This window comes from Apis mellifera, linkage group LG8 (assembly GCF_003254395.2).
Source record: "Apis mellifera strain DH4 linkage group LG8, Amel_HAv3.1, whole genome shotgun sequence".
Classification (NCBI taxonomy): domain Eukaryota; kingdom Metazoa; phylum Arthropoda; class Insecta; order Hymenoptera; family Apidae; genus Apis; species Apis mellifera.
In genome coordinates, this window is record NC_037645.1 from 1631781 (window position 1) to 1645569 (window position 13789).

Genomic DNA, 13789 nt, shown 5'->3' on the forward strand with positions numbered 1-13789 from the left:
AATAAATATATGTATATTATATCCAATATTACATCCAATATTACATCCAATATTTATTTCTGAAACATTATAAATGAAATAAAATATATAAATATAAATAAAATAAATTCCAATCAAGTAATTTATTTCAATATCATTTTATTTAATTTTATTTTTTGAAAAATATTATTGAGAAATATAAGAATATAATATATATTTAGATTTAAAAATAAAGTTTTATATTTGTTATTAATTTTTCTGAAAATTTATTTAAAAAGAGGATTTTTATAATCAAATTTTAATAAATATAATTACTTATTTTAAAATTAGGATTGCTTAAAAATTACATGTACATTTCTTTTCTTTTGGCGTTATTTTCTTAATTATAGTATATAGTATATTATAGTATATTATATAATATATATAATATATAAATTATAATATATTATATAATATATAATATATAAATTATAATATATTATATAATATTATTTAATCATAATATTGTACAAAATAAAATATTACTTCTCTTTCTTTTTCTAAAAATAAAGAGAAAAAATAATAATAGCATAATAATACATATTATAGTAATATAAATAAATAATTTTATTTATAGTTTTAAAATAAATTTTACAAATGAAATTAATGTTTCTTTTTTTTTTTTTTATAAACCTTCAAAGCAATTAAATTCAATTTTTTTTTTATAGTAACTTTGACTTTTAAACGGTTGTTATAGAAACAAGCTCTTTGAAATAGTGATATTAAGTCATTTGAAGAAATGAGAATTTTAATAAAAAATACAAATTAAATATTATTTTGCTGTCTACATTCATTATTTTATTTTTAAATTGTAACTTAATAGTAATAGTCTCACCGTCAAACTGTCTCACAGCGGAGAGTACGTATTCTTAAAATAATTTTTCTATATAAAAACATAACCTATTTCAATAATATTAAAAAGTATTTATTTGTTTTAGAAAAGAAAGAAATCGAGGCAGCATGCCAGAACCTGTACATCATCAAATAAATGCTGCTCGTAAAACATTCCAAACACTTTATCAAATTTCAAAGCTATTAAATACAAATTTGGATCCAACTACATTAAGTATATGCATTCGATTATGTGAGAATGGTGTAAATCCATATGCACTTGCAAATGTAGTAAAAGAATTACAAAGAGAAGTGAGAGCTATGGATAGCATTAATCAACTAGATTCTTCTACTAGCAAATCTAGTTTAAATAAATAATTAATCATTTATTATTCATATATATATATATATAGAGACTAGTTTGCCATATATATATATATATATATATTGATTATATAATAATTTTACATTATTTAATGAGTGAAATGAAATCTAATAATCTATCATTTTTTATATATATGCTAATAATATGTGATTAACAATAAAATATTTAATTGTTTTTATTAATATTATTTATGAGATTATCGATTGTTGTTATCTCCATTATCTTTAATGTTAATAATGAACCACTATTAATTTTTTTTTCTTATTTAAAATATATTTTTAAAATTTGTAATTGTTCTAATAAAATCAATAAAAATATAATTAACAAATAATATTTGTATGAAAAATTAATTTTTTTATACAATATTATATTATAATAATCAAACTTTTTCTTTTATAGGATAAATCATATTTATTTTGTGTATATAATTCGTAAATTTTAGAAACATTTTAATAAGATTTTATTAAGATAATAAAGTAAAAAAATATTTAAATACAAATAATTTAAATTGTATATCTCTATAAACAAAAAAAAAAGATTGTATAAAAAATTGTTCTTATATATAATTATTTGCATATAGATATATATACATACAAAAATATACAAATGAAAAATATATTATATTTTATAGATATTTTAGTATCTATAAAAAATTTATGTTATAATAAATTATAACTCCATTTTTTTTTTATCATTGTCTTTCTTAACATTTTGTTTATTTCCTATTTTATTAATTTTTGCCATATTTTCATCCTAAAAAAAAATATAATAATTTAATATATTTCAATATATATATATAATTATTTAAATTTTAAACTTAAACTCTATTCTTTTTTATAAAAAATATATTTATTAATATTAATATTTTTATACCTGCTTTTTTGGATCTCTAAAATAAGTTTGGCCTTCAAGTGTCACATGAGATAATTCTGGCTGTTGTAAAAAATAATTTTTAGCATCTACAGCTTGTGATCCTTCATGAAATAAAAAAACAGATCTTTTTTGATCAATTGGATACCTATAAAAGATTTAACTATGTTATAAATAACTACATTATAAAAATTACATATCATTATTTTTATTAATAAAATATTAATAAAATATTTTTATTATATAAATATATATATAATACATTATAGATTAAAATTTATGAAAAAGAATAATACCTTTCTGCAATTATATGATTGTTTTGAAGACTAGTTTGCCAAATTCGCATTATCATTTCAGCTTTTTCAGCAGATATATCTTCATTAGTGTCCACAAACATCATTACACTTTTACCTTTCTTTGTCATTTTTAGTACATTATCAGGATTTGACATATCAAGCTAAGAAAAAAATTATAATACATAAATATAAATAATAAAAAAATAATAAATAACTGTAATATATATAATATATAATATATAATACTAAAATATTTAAATATGCTAGATTAATTCATAAAATGCCTAAAAAAAATATTTTAAATGCAATACTTTGGATATATCAATTTTTGGACTAGGTCTAAGATGTTCTGGTAATTCATCTGGTTCCAATGGTTCATCATTTTCCTAATTATAAAAAAAATTAATTTTATTAATTTGTATGTATATATTTTATTTTATTTTTATAATAACTAAAATAAAATTTGATGTACCTCCCATTGATCTAACAAGTGTTCTAAATCCGCATCAGTCATATCGCGTATGTCTTTATCCCGCCATGATTTTTTTTTGTTTAATTTTACATTATTATTTGCATTCACATAAATTAATAAAAATATACTATAAATAATAATTTCTTTTCTCATATTTGAAAATTGCAAAAATCAATACGTCGATGTAAAATCTAAAATTTTTTGGTTATTAAACAGTTACTATGTTTTAAAAATTCCTAATTTAGTTCTAAAATAAAATTACTGGTTAAATTTCATCATTTTGTATTCGTTACAGTATTTGATAAACATAGTCCAAAAATATCAACTTAAAAATAAAAAAACTCCCTAAATTTAATCTTAGTTTAAATTAATATAACTTAAAAAAATCAAAATTTTATCTAAATTCAATTTTTTGAATGATGTAATTAATCGATATAAAAGTAATATTCAAATTAATTAGTTTTTTTTAAATTTAAAGTAAATGTTTTTAGATTGTCTTTGTATATTATCAAAAAATATATAAACATTATAAAATTTATCTTTAATATTTATATATTGTACAATAAAGTTCAATTAAATTTTTTTCCAAAAATTTATTTAAAAATTATATTTAATTAAAATTCAATTTCAATAATATAATTCTAATAATATAAACTTGTAAAATCATATCTATTTCATAGAGAAAAACGATTAGTGTTGCCATCTGACGTATTATAAAAAATGACAATGAAGACAATAATGTTCATAGTTTTATATGATGATGTAAATTGTAGTTAGTATGTCATTTTCATTATTTGGTCGCGTTAAAAATTTCATAGAAATTGGTTATTAAAGTTTGTGATGTGATTTAATTAGAGTTACTGATAAAAAAATTATTATAATTAATTATATTATTGAATTTAAAATAGGTCAAAAATATTTTCCTTTTTTTATTATATATTTTTTTATTCTTTAATGATTGAAATGATTTTTATGCATTTGTATTGAAACAATTATACCACGCAGTAATTTTGAAATACTAATTATAAAATAATTGTATATATTTTTTTAGGATTTCCTTGTTTGATGAAAGTGCATGTAAAATAATAATGTAAATTAAGGTTATTTGATAGCAAAATGATAGATAACATTTCATAGCATTAAACATTTATTAATTATTGATATATTTTTTTATATTGCTTGTTTGTGATAACATGCGTGAAATTATACTGCCTGCATCATTTGTCACTTAAGTATGTGTTTGTTACTGACCAAAACTGATTGATCTAAGCAGTGTATGATAATTTAGTAAGTTTTTGTCATTCTTTTAATTTTATTAAAGTATCTTGTAAAAGATCTTTTTCTATAATATTTGAAAAAATATTAAAAAAAAAAATATAAATAAAACTTTTTAGAAATTCTATAAATAATAATTATATTTAGTATTCTATTGTTTTTATGTTGTTTATTAATTTTAATTGATGATAATATGATTGATTTAAAAAAAAGTAAGATATATTATATTATTTATAAAAATAAATTTTATTTAAGTATCTTAATTTTATCTAAGTATCTTTTTTGAATTAATAAAATAATTTTTGTATTATTATATATAAAAAAATAATATTATTTTATTATTTTTTTTATTTGTATTATATTTTACAAAATTAAAAAGAATACTTATTATGTGAAAAATTTTAACATAAGATGCTTCTAATGATTATTAATTAAAAAAAAAATTTCTTTTATGTATTACATAATAAAAATATAATTTTATTTTTCAGATTTTGATATGAAGATACATAGAAATAAATCCAAAAATTATCTTTTAAATTTTTTATAAGATAAAAATACAAAAAATGAATAATTTTCAAGATGAAATCAATATGCAAGAAATATTATTACTTGGAAAACTTCTGCACCAAAATGGAGACAAAGTTTTAAATTCAGTGGGAAAGCTATCTTTATCAACAACCTTATTATATAATTTAAATTCAGCTTTCTCTTTAATTGTGGATGGATCTGAAGATTTAGAAGCTTCATTTCAAGTATGCAATAGTTCAAAAATTGACATATTTCGCGACTTGAAATTTTTACATGACTTTATACAGAAGACAATTGGCCTAAAATTGATTTATTGTCCAAACAATCCTAATATCCCTGTTGATATTACTAAATTTAGGTGTTTGAAACATCTAGAATTAAAGAAAATCAATATTAATTCTGTGAAAGGACTCCAAGATGTTAGAAGTCAACTTGAAAGTATTATCTGTGCTGGTAGAAAAGGAGTTTGTACTTTGAAACAATTGTTGGGTAAGTATAATTAAAAATTAATTAAAGAATATTATTCAATATTATACATATTATTTTTATATAGCAAATTGTGGAGGAGATGCTAGTATTGGATTTATATGGAGTTCTTTGAAACATTTAGCATTACCACATAATTCTCTTGAACAATTGGATATATCTTTAGAATTAGTACCTTGGTTACAAATAATAGATCTAAGTCATAATTTGATAACATCTGCAGATCAATTATCTTGTTTACCAAATTTGAAATATGTAAATCTTGGATATAATAAACTTGAAACAGTACCTACTTTTAATGAAACTGCATCACACTTATTACAAGTATTAGTTCTAAAGAATAATTATATAGAAAATCTAAATGGTAATAATTATTGTGTTTAATTATTTTATATATACAATTTATAAGGGCATAAATACATTGATAAAGAAAGTTTTTATGAATTATTTTTCTTAAAATAGGTTTACAAAATTTGGAATGTTTAACAGAATTAGATTTATCATATAATTGTGTGATGGAACATTTAAGCTTGTGGCCTTTAGAAAAAATGTCTGCTTTGCTATGGATATCCTTGGAAGGCAATCCCTTATCGTATCATCCGAAATATCGATTACTAGCTATAAAACATTTACATCCATGTTTGAGTAATAGCAAGGTATATAGTAATGATATGAATATTATTATAAAAAATCAATTTTAAAATAATTATAAAATTATAAAATAATTATATTTTATATAATATATTTTATATAAATATGAATAAAAAATGTCATAATTTAGTTTGTTTTAGATCATGTGCCACTATCAAAATCAGAAAAGGAAATTATTGCAGAAAATCGATTGTTTGCTATTAAATCTAAACAATTCCTAACAAATAAATTTCACACTTCAATGTCAGATTCTTTAAATTCTAGTAGTTTATTTGCATCTACAAGTGAATTAGCAGGATCAAGTAATATGGACAAAAGTTTTTCTAAAAGTAAAAAGAAATCTAATATAAAAGAAGCCATTATTGCAGATGTTGAACAAGAAAAGAAAGAACTAAAAACAGGTAAAAAATTAATTTTGTTTCTATTTTTTTTTGATACTGAAATATATAACATTATTTTATTTTTTTTTATTAATTTTATTAATTTTATTTTAGAAACAACATCAAAAGGACATCTAGAAACAAAAAAACAAATTTTAGAGATACGAAAAAAATATGGAGAAGATAAATGGTTAAGTAGCCATGCTGGGACATTTGTTCAAGATATTATGGGATTACAGCCTTCATGTCCAATGTTAATACCAGAATTTGCAATAGAAAATTTAGATTCTAAAAATATTGTAGCAAGTGCTGAAAATTCAGCTATTCTTTTAATGAAAAATACAAAAATTGAAACAAATGAAGAATCTTTAATGAAAGAGACTAATGAAAGCAATAATGAAAAAGAAAATGAAAGTGAAGTATTAAACAAAGAAGAGAATATTTCTGAAATTATATTAACCAACAATGCAAGTGCTCTTGTAAATATATCTGATCCTTTATATGATCCAGAACGAGGTATATTATATATAAAGTAATAAATTATACTATTAAAAAATCATTATTTTAATATCTTTTAAAATTACTTTTTAAATTCTAGAAGGAGGGAAATTATATATAGTTCAAAAGAAAAAAAATGCAGACGAATTAGAAAATTTATTTTTAATGATAACATCAAAGTAAGTATTTTTTATTGCATTAAAAAATTATATAATGTTATTTTATCATTTAATTATTGTAGTGATATTAAAGAGATAGATTCACTTACTGGAAAATTGAAATACTGTTGGTCAATGAGTTCTGTATTATCATGTGTATTGGGTAGAAGTGAACCAGTCACAGTGGATATAATTTTTGATACAACACGAGAACATCGTCAAAATAGAAGATATTTTGTAAAATTAGATGTTGCAAAAGTAAGAAATAAAAAAATATAATTATAGATGATATATAGTAATATATTGTAAATGATATATAATAATAATATATGACATATACAATGCCATATAATAATATATTGCTTGATTATTTTGCAGGAAATAGTAAAAATAATTAACGAAGAAATCAAAAAAAGACCAATGTTATTGAAAATTTTTAAATGTATGAAATGTTCAACTCATTTTTCTCAAGATTTAGAATATGTTACTCTTATAAATTCTACTACATCAGGTATATTTTTTAATAAATAATAAATATAAATAAATTACAAACATTCTATAAGTTATAATAAATCCAATATTTTAAAAAATCTATTTTATTAGGTATGAAATGTCCCACTTGTAAAAGTACTTTAGTTATAGAAACAGACGAATTATCAGTTTTGAACATGGAAAATGATATTTCTGAAGATTCATTAGAATGCACAAATAAAAATCAGTATTCAGAAAATCCAATAAAGGCCAATTTACAACATTCTGAGTCTTACTCTAGTATTGGTAAGTATTAACTCACTATAAGATTTAGCATGTATATAATTAATATTTCAAAAATAAACGAAACATTTGATGAAAAAAACTTTTTAATAATAAAATAATATATTTTTTGAATTTATTTATATAACCCAATTCTTATTATTTATTTATGTGGTGTTCAAACCTATTAATTGTAAAATAAATAAAATATAAGAATTATATATTTTTATGAGGTTTCTACAATAATTTCTACAAAAATTAACCATATATTTATTTGTTTATAATATTGAATTTTGTAATATTTAGTATATTTAAATTTTACAATATTTCTTAATTTTTGAACGTGAATGCACTAATTTTGTAACTGCTGATTGCGTTACTATGCATTGTACTATTGACTGGGACTATAACATACTAATCCCGGTGCAGGTGGAATGGAGAGTGGAGCTATATCCGTCACCACTTCTCTGGTGCACTCCGATTCTCACACTCAAGCTCAAGTCTGTTGTAAGCTTCAGCCACATATTATTACAGCACTTTTTTTATTATAGCACTATTTTCTCAAGCACCTTCATAATTAAAGACATAAAGCTGTAATATTAGTTGCTTTCCTATTTACAATTTTATATTATTATTATTAAGCCCATATTTTTATTTTTGTACTCACAAAATTGTATTATACATTCATTTAATACAAACAATTATAACAGTTCTATATTAAAAGAGCTGATTATAAATAAGAATTATATAGGAACTTGCAAATAAAATAAAACAAAAAAAAAATATGAGCACTTCTTTAAATAATATATATTGAATATGTTATGTTAAAATTATATATATAAATATAATATATATAGTTTTAATAATATATATTAAATTTAGATTATTATTTTATTATATCATTTATAGGTTCAGCTACAAGTTTAGAGGAATCAAGAGAATCTACACCATCTGCAAATACATCAAATAAAAAATATGAAAGTGATATAGAGGTATTAAGCAATCCAAGTCAAAGTAGTATTGAAGTTTTGGACGATGCATCAAGGTAAAGTGTAGTTTTTTAATATTTTTTTGTGTAGATTTATTCAATATATTCATAAAAACATTTTTTAAATATTAATTGTACAATAATTTTTTTCTTTATTATATTTATATTAACTGCTACAGAACTCATCTTACACCTCATAGAAAGCGTTCTTCAGAAGAAAGACGTACTGCTATTGTTCCATCTCTTTTAACAATACCTGATGTAGCTCCAATTATAACTGGTTTAACTGAGAGTAGTTCTTCAGGTTTACTAAAATTTTTAATAAATATATAATTTAAATATATAAAATTATTCAACTTTTATTATAAAAATGATAATTTTAATTAATAAAACTGTTTCTAGGTTCTTTAACAGATAGTATATGTACTGCATATGAAAATAAAATAATGAAGCAAGTTAATGTAGATGAAAAATCTCTTAATAGTAATGATAAAGAAATAAAATTTACACCTGTAACAAATTTAACTTCTATGCTAGGTGGTTAGTAAAATTATATATTTTTTATGTTTTAACATTAAATTATGTATTAACTATATCTTATTTAATGAATAATTTTAGGACTACTTCAAAGTATAAAAATTGGTAATAATAAACCATTAATGTTAAAAGAAGAAACATCACATCTAATAAGCAGTAATATTCAGTATTCTTATACGGATTTCAACAGCATAGATCATAGAATAAAATTGCATATCATTTTAAATATATTTGAACATGAAAATGAAGAACTCATTCTTCTTCTCAGGGTAATACATTAAATTCTATAAATTTATTTTTAAAATTAATATTTTATTTGAATGTTCTTAAATCATTGATGAAACTTTAGGCAGAAATTTTAATGCAAAATACAAAAGAAACATTTCCTGGTTGTTTGGTTTTATCTACATTCAAAGTATATGTGCTTAAAATTGTTGGAGTAGAAGGGTAATAATAAAATAAGATTTAATTTTATATGAATTTCATTCATAAAAATTTATATTAATTATACATTCTATTATTATTACAGAGAAAATCCACAACGTTGGTTGCATAAAGAAATTAGTTGGACGATAGATAGATTAAAACGTTTTTCACCAATACCATTCAAACAAGGTATTTTAATTGAATTAGAACAACCTAACAAAATTAATGACGAACCGAATTCTACTATTACATTCTTATGCGTTCTACAAGATCTACAAAGGACACTCAATTTTCTAGTTTATGTTACTGGTAACAAGAGCATTTATTTGATATTTAAATACTATCAATAATCGATACTCAATTAATTATTTTCTACTATAGATTTTTTATTACCATCTATTTGTGAAGAAGTTGAACTCACAGTCTCAGAATATTGTACCTCTTCAATGTATCAATTACTAAAAGATTGTAAAAATTACCAAGATGGAGATACTGTTAGACACCTCGCATTATTTTCTTCTGCCATATTAAAATATCAAAATCTCGAAGTTCAACTTAAATTATCTAGTTTAATAGTGACGACATCTGTCTTAGCATTATGTAACATGCAATGGCTTCTTCCAGGCAATAAAGAATCACCACATATAATAAAAGAACAAGCAATGAGCAATTTGATTGGAGTTGTATGTATTGAAATATTAATAAATATAAAAAATAGAATTATTAAAATATTACATTCTAATTTTATATATTTAACTATGCTGTTTGTATTTTTAGGAACATTATAACTCCTCACTGACATTGAATTTCTTAGATGAAGTCATAGGACAGGAGGAAACGTGGATTCTAGATTTTGTTTCTATGAGTGCTGCAGAAATAGTTGTCACTTCTATACGATCTCCATGGGAGGAACTTTTTTCAATTCCTTTACAAAATACAATTTGCAAATCACAAGATTATGAAAATGAATAGAACATTAAATATAGATAACTAGAAAAGTATTCTAGTCCAAGAAAATATATCAGGTAATCTATGAACGAATATAATTTATTGAATCAAATTGATAATTAATGCAATTTTGCAAATTAGTGACTTATAGTTTTTTTTATATAAGATTTGTAATTTATTAGATAAAAAAAAAGTATATTTGACCAACAAAAATATATTATATAATTATTTAATCATACAATATAACAAAAATATATTATAAATAACAATTATTTTGTGCAATTTCATAATTTATATTTTATATTGTTCTACAACTTATAAAACATAATATTATATTTATGCAATAAAATTGAGAAATGTAATATAAAAATATTTAAAAGTATAAAAAATATTGTGGATAATCTTTTTAATATTTAAAAAATTAACTATCTTATTTATCTTATATCTTTGTGATAATTCTGATAGATATTTGAAATATTTATATGTAATAATCTTAAATTAAAATCTTAATCTTAAATTCTTTCTAATAATATTTTATAATATTTATTTTATTGGAACATTTAACAAAAATTTCAAATGGTGCTATTAATATTAAAATATTATATCTTAAAATAATTATTAATACAAATAAATTTTTATATTAATAATTTATTACATATCTTAAATAATTAATGCTTGATAATATAATTATGATTTATTTGTTTTTGATTTTGAACCTAGTATTCGTATTTTATTTATAATTAAAAAATTTGTTTTTATAATATTCATTGATATTCAATTTGAAATAGCTTTTAATAAAATGAAAATTTTTATAATTACATGGTTTTTATATTATAAAGAAAATTAAACAAATTTTTTTTCCTAAATATTAAAATTATTAAAATGTCAAAAATATTCAAAAAATATATTTTCTTTATATTATAATAAAAATAAATATTATAATAATGAACAATATTTAAATATTAATCTGTGATATATTAATTTTTATCATTTATCTATGGAAGTATTTAATATGCACGTATGTTATAAAACTATATTATATTATGATTTATAGGAAAGAAATATAAGGAACAATTTTATATTAGATTGATCAAAGACATTAATATTTAGTTTAAATACTAAAATTAATTTTAATTTATATATTGTACTAATTAACATTAAATAATTGATAATTTATTGTATTATGAAGATCAAAGATTATTTGTATATATATGTAAATAAATTCTTATGATATCCATTATCCAAGTTATGTTATGTCCTAAAAAGTAATAGTATATATTTAAAAATGAATGCTATATGCAAAGTAAATACGTACTTAAATTTAGTGTTGTAGAACTATAGCTATAATTGAGATACGTGGAAATTTGTATACTCAAGATATTCTGTGTTGATGATGATAATAGAACATGTAATATGTAAATGAAACAGTTGGAAATGACTGGAAATAACTTAGCACGTTTGTTGCATACATAAAATGTCTCAAGTATGTGCCTATTATATTACTTTTTAATAGTTAATAGCATTGTTAAATATCATTGAAGTCGTGACAATATACAATATATGACAATATAAAATTGTAAAATAGAATAGATTTAAATTCAATTAAAATGTACTGTTCTATAAAAATTATAAAATTTATATTGATAATAATCAGTAAGTTCAATTATGTTCATACTATTTTATTATATTATTTATAATTAAAAATAGAATATATTTTTAGTACCAATTATTGCTGGACATTTTGGATATAATAAATGCGGTATGTAATAATTTCTAACATTTTTTATAATATTTTCATTTTATATAAATATAATATTTCAGACCAAAACACATGGATTCAAAATTTTAAATTATGTGGCGGAAAATTACAATCTCCAATACATATATCATCATTTAAATCAATACCTCTTCCTTTACCAGCACTTGAAACAATTGGTTATCATGATTTTCTCCCAAATCCATTATATTTAAAAAATAATGGCCATTCAGGTATTATGATTTTATATAAAATAATAAATGATAATAAATTATATTTAATTGTAATAAATTTTTTTTAGTTGTAATAAATATAAATAATCGTTTTGAAAAAAGATTACCTTATATATTTGGGGGTTCACTTAATGTGAATCAAGAATATGAAATAGATCATTTACATTTTCATTGGGGTGCAAAAAATAACAAAGGATCTGAGCATATTTTAAATGGTGTTAGGTAAAAAATATGAAAAAAAATATGAATTTAATCATTATTAACATTTAATTTTTTTATTTTTCTTTTTTAGATATCCTATGGAAATGCACATAGTTCATAAAAATAAAATTTATTCAAATTTATCTAATGCATTAAATTATAAAGATGGTCTTGTAGTTTTAGGGATTTTTTTTCAAGTAAGTTTTAAAAAAAAAATTCTTTTTTTGAGCATTAAATTATTTTATTTAAAAATTATATTTAGTTACAGGAAAAAGACAACAAAAAGTTATATTCCATTGTAAATCATTTATTGAGTGTGCAACAATTAAATAAAGAAGTAAAATTAAATATGTCTATAACCTTGGCTTCATTATTACCTAAAAATATAGATATATTTTATACTTATAAAGGTTCATTAACTACACCTCCATGTAATGAAGTAGTAACATGGATAATTTTTCCAAAGCCAGTACCAATATCTTTCACACAGGTATTTTAATATATTGTAATTAATATTTATTAATATTTTATTATTAATTTATTTTTTTGATTAAAAATAATCTGTTTGCAGCTAAATAAATTTAGATTACTTTGTAATGGAGAAGGTACATTAGCTAATAATTACAGAAAATTGCAACAAATAGGACTTAGGAAAGTATATGTTAGAAAGTTAAATCCATCTTTAATTGAAAAATATAATAAAACGATTTTTAATGTTATGAATTTGGAATGGTTTTGGCATTAAATATAATTTTACACTATAAGAAATAAAATATATTACTATTATAGAAATAATATTATAACAATAATACTTATTTATTATTAATAACAATTACTTATTTATTTCTATATTTAATAATAGAATTATTATTAAATAATTATTATAAACAAAAATAAAATATTTATATTTAAAAAATTAAATAAAAATTTTTAATTTATTCAATTTTAAGAATTAAATATTCGAATAAAAAAATAATATGCATTACTATGTATTATATTGTATAAAATAAAAAAGACTAAACAAGAAATAATGTTCCTTTATTATATTATGAAATGTAAGTATATAGTTTTATGTAAGTTTGTAAGTTTTATAAATTCT

General features: G+C 19.9%; 4 protein-coding genes across 8 annotated transcripts; 3 read left to right on the plus strand and 1 right to left on the minus strand.

The window, feature by feature from the left end:
* The first annotated feature begins 676 nt into the window (after positions 1-676).
* Positions 677-1398, plus strand: LOC113218950 (mitotic-spindle organizing protein 1-like). The gene is made up of 2 exons (XM_026442381.1): positions 677-877; positions 957-1398. The coding sequence occupies exon 2, from the start codon at positions 979-981 to the stop codon at positions 1225-1227; it is 249 nt and encodes an 82-aa protein (XP_026298166.1). The 5' UTR covers positions 677-877; positions 957-978; the 3' UTR covers positions 1228-1398.
* Positions 1399-1903: 505 nt separating this feature from the next.
* Positions 1904-3093, minus strand: LOC726872 (LDLR chaperone boca). Its single transcript, XM_026442382.1, has 5 exons — positions 2873-3093; positions 2712-2786; positions 2401-2561; positions 2108-2252; positions 1904-1987 (listed from the first exon to the last, which is right to left on the minus strand). The coding sequence occupies exons 1-5, from the start codon at positions 3023-3025 to the stop codon at positions 1904-1906; spliced, it is 618 nt and encodes a 205-aa protein (XP_026298167.1). The 5' UTR covers positions 3026-3093.
* A 485-nt stretch (positions 3094-3578) lies between these two features.
* LOC551422 (serine/threonine-protein kinase 11-interacting protein) lies at positions 3579-12053 on the plus strand. Of its 5 annotated transcripts, none has more exons than XR_003305252.1 (21): positions 3608-3780; positions 3924-4159; positions 4636-5164; positions 5229-5525; positions 5624-5817; positions 5943-6213; positions 6307-6708; positions 6791-6869; positions 6932-7106; positions 7227-7359; positions 7452-7625; positions 8031-8108; positions 8511-8646; positions 8769-8893; positions 8992-9129; positions 9208-9395; positions 9476-9573; positions 9656-9861; positions 9934-10235; positions 10330-10577; positions 11826-12053. XR_003305252.1 is itself a non-coding variant. In XM_026442533.1 (20 exons), the coding sequence occupies exons 3-20, from the start codon at positions 4711-4713 to the stop codon at positions 10522-10524; spliced, it is 3645 nt and encodes a 1214-aa protein (XP_026298318.1). In that variant the 5' UTR covers positions 3579-3644; positions 3924-4159; positions 4636-4710; the 3' UTR covers positions 10525-10661. The 5 variants fall into 5 exon arrangements, 3 of the variants coding, with proteins under 3 accessions (XP_026298318.1, XP_006558978.2, XP_026298320.1); XR_003305253.1 differs by lacking the exon at positions 11826-12053 and adding an exon at positions 11555-11573; XM_026442533.1 differs by lacking the exon at positions 11826-12053 and having other exon boundaries at positions 3579-3644; positions 10330-10661.
* Positions 11786-13465, plus strand: LOC726890 (carbonic anhydrase 2). Its single transcript, XM_026442245.1, has 8 exons — positions 11786-11811; positions 12116-12153; positions 12221-12259; positions 12322-12489; positions 12558-12711; positions 12782-12887; positions 12953-13180; positions 13262-13465. Exons 1-8 carry the CDS (start codon positions 11786-11788, stop codon positions 13433-13435), a joined length of 933 nt encoding a protein of 310 aa, XP_026298030.1. The 3' UTR covers positions 13436-13465.
* Positions 13466-13789: the final 324 nt, after the last annotated feature.

Excerpts from the sequence above, each read along its gene's own strand:
- LOC551422 (XM_026442533.1), top strand. The coding sequence starts at position 4,711 with ATGAATAATTTTCAAGATGAAATCAATATGCAAGAAATATTATTACTT. Across the intron at positions 6,214-6,306 it reads AAAGAAAGAACTAAAAACAG|AAACAACATCAAAAGGACAT; the intron begins GTAAAAAATTAA and ends ATTTTATTTTAG. Across the intron at positions 6,709-6,790 it reads TTTATATGATCCAGAACGAG|AAGGAGGGAAATTATATATA; the intron begins GTATATTATATA and ends TTTAAATTCTAG.
- LOC726872 (XM_026442382.1), bottom strand. The coding sequence starts at position 3,025 with ATGAGAAAAGAAATTATTATTTATAGTATATTTTTATTAATTTATGTG. Across the intron at positions 2,562-2,711 it reads CAAAAATTGATATATCCAAA|CTTGATATGTCAAATCCTGA; the intron begins GTATTGCATTTA and ends TTTTTTTCTTAG. Across the intron at positions 2,253-2,400 it reads AATCATATAATTGCAGAAAG|GTATCCAATTGATCAAAAAA; the intron begins GTATTATTCTTT and ends AATCTTTTATAG.
- LOC726890 (XM_026442245.1), top strand. The coding sequence starts at position 11,786 with ATGAATGCTATATGCAAAGTAAATAC. Across the intron at positions 11,812-12,115 it reads GCTATATGCAAAGTAAATAC|TTCTATAAAAATTATAAAAT; the intron begins GTACTTAAATTT and ends TAAAATGTACTG. Across the intron at positions 12,712-12,781 it reads CATATTTTAAATGGTGTTAG|ATATCCTATGGAAATGCACA; the intron begins GTAAAAAATATG and ends TTTCTTTTTTAG.
- LOC113218950 (XM_026442381.1), top strand. The coding sequence starts at position 979 with ATGCCAGAACCTGTACATCATCAAATAAATGCTGCTCGTAAAACATTC.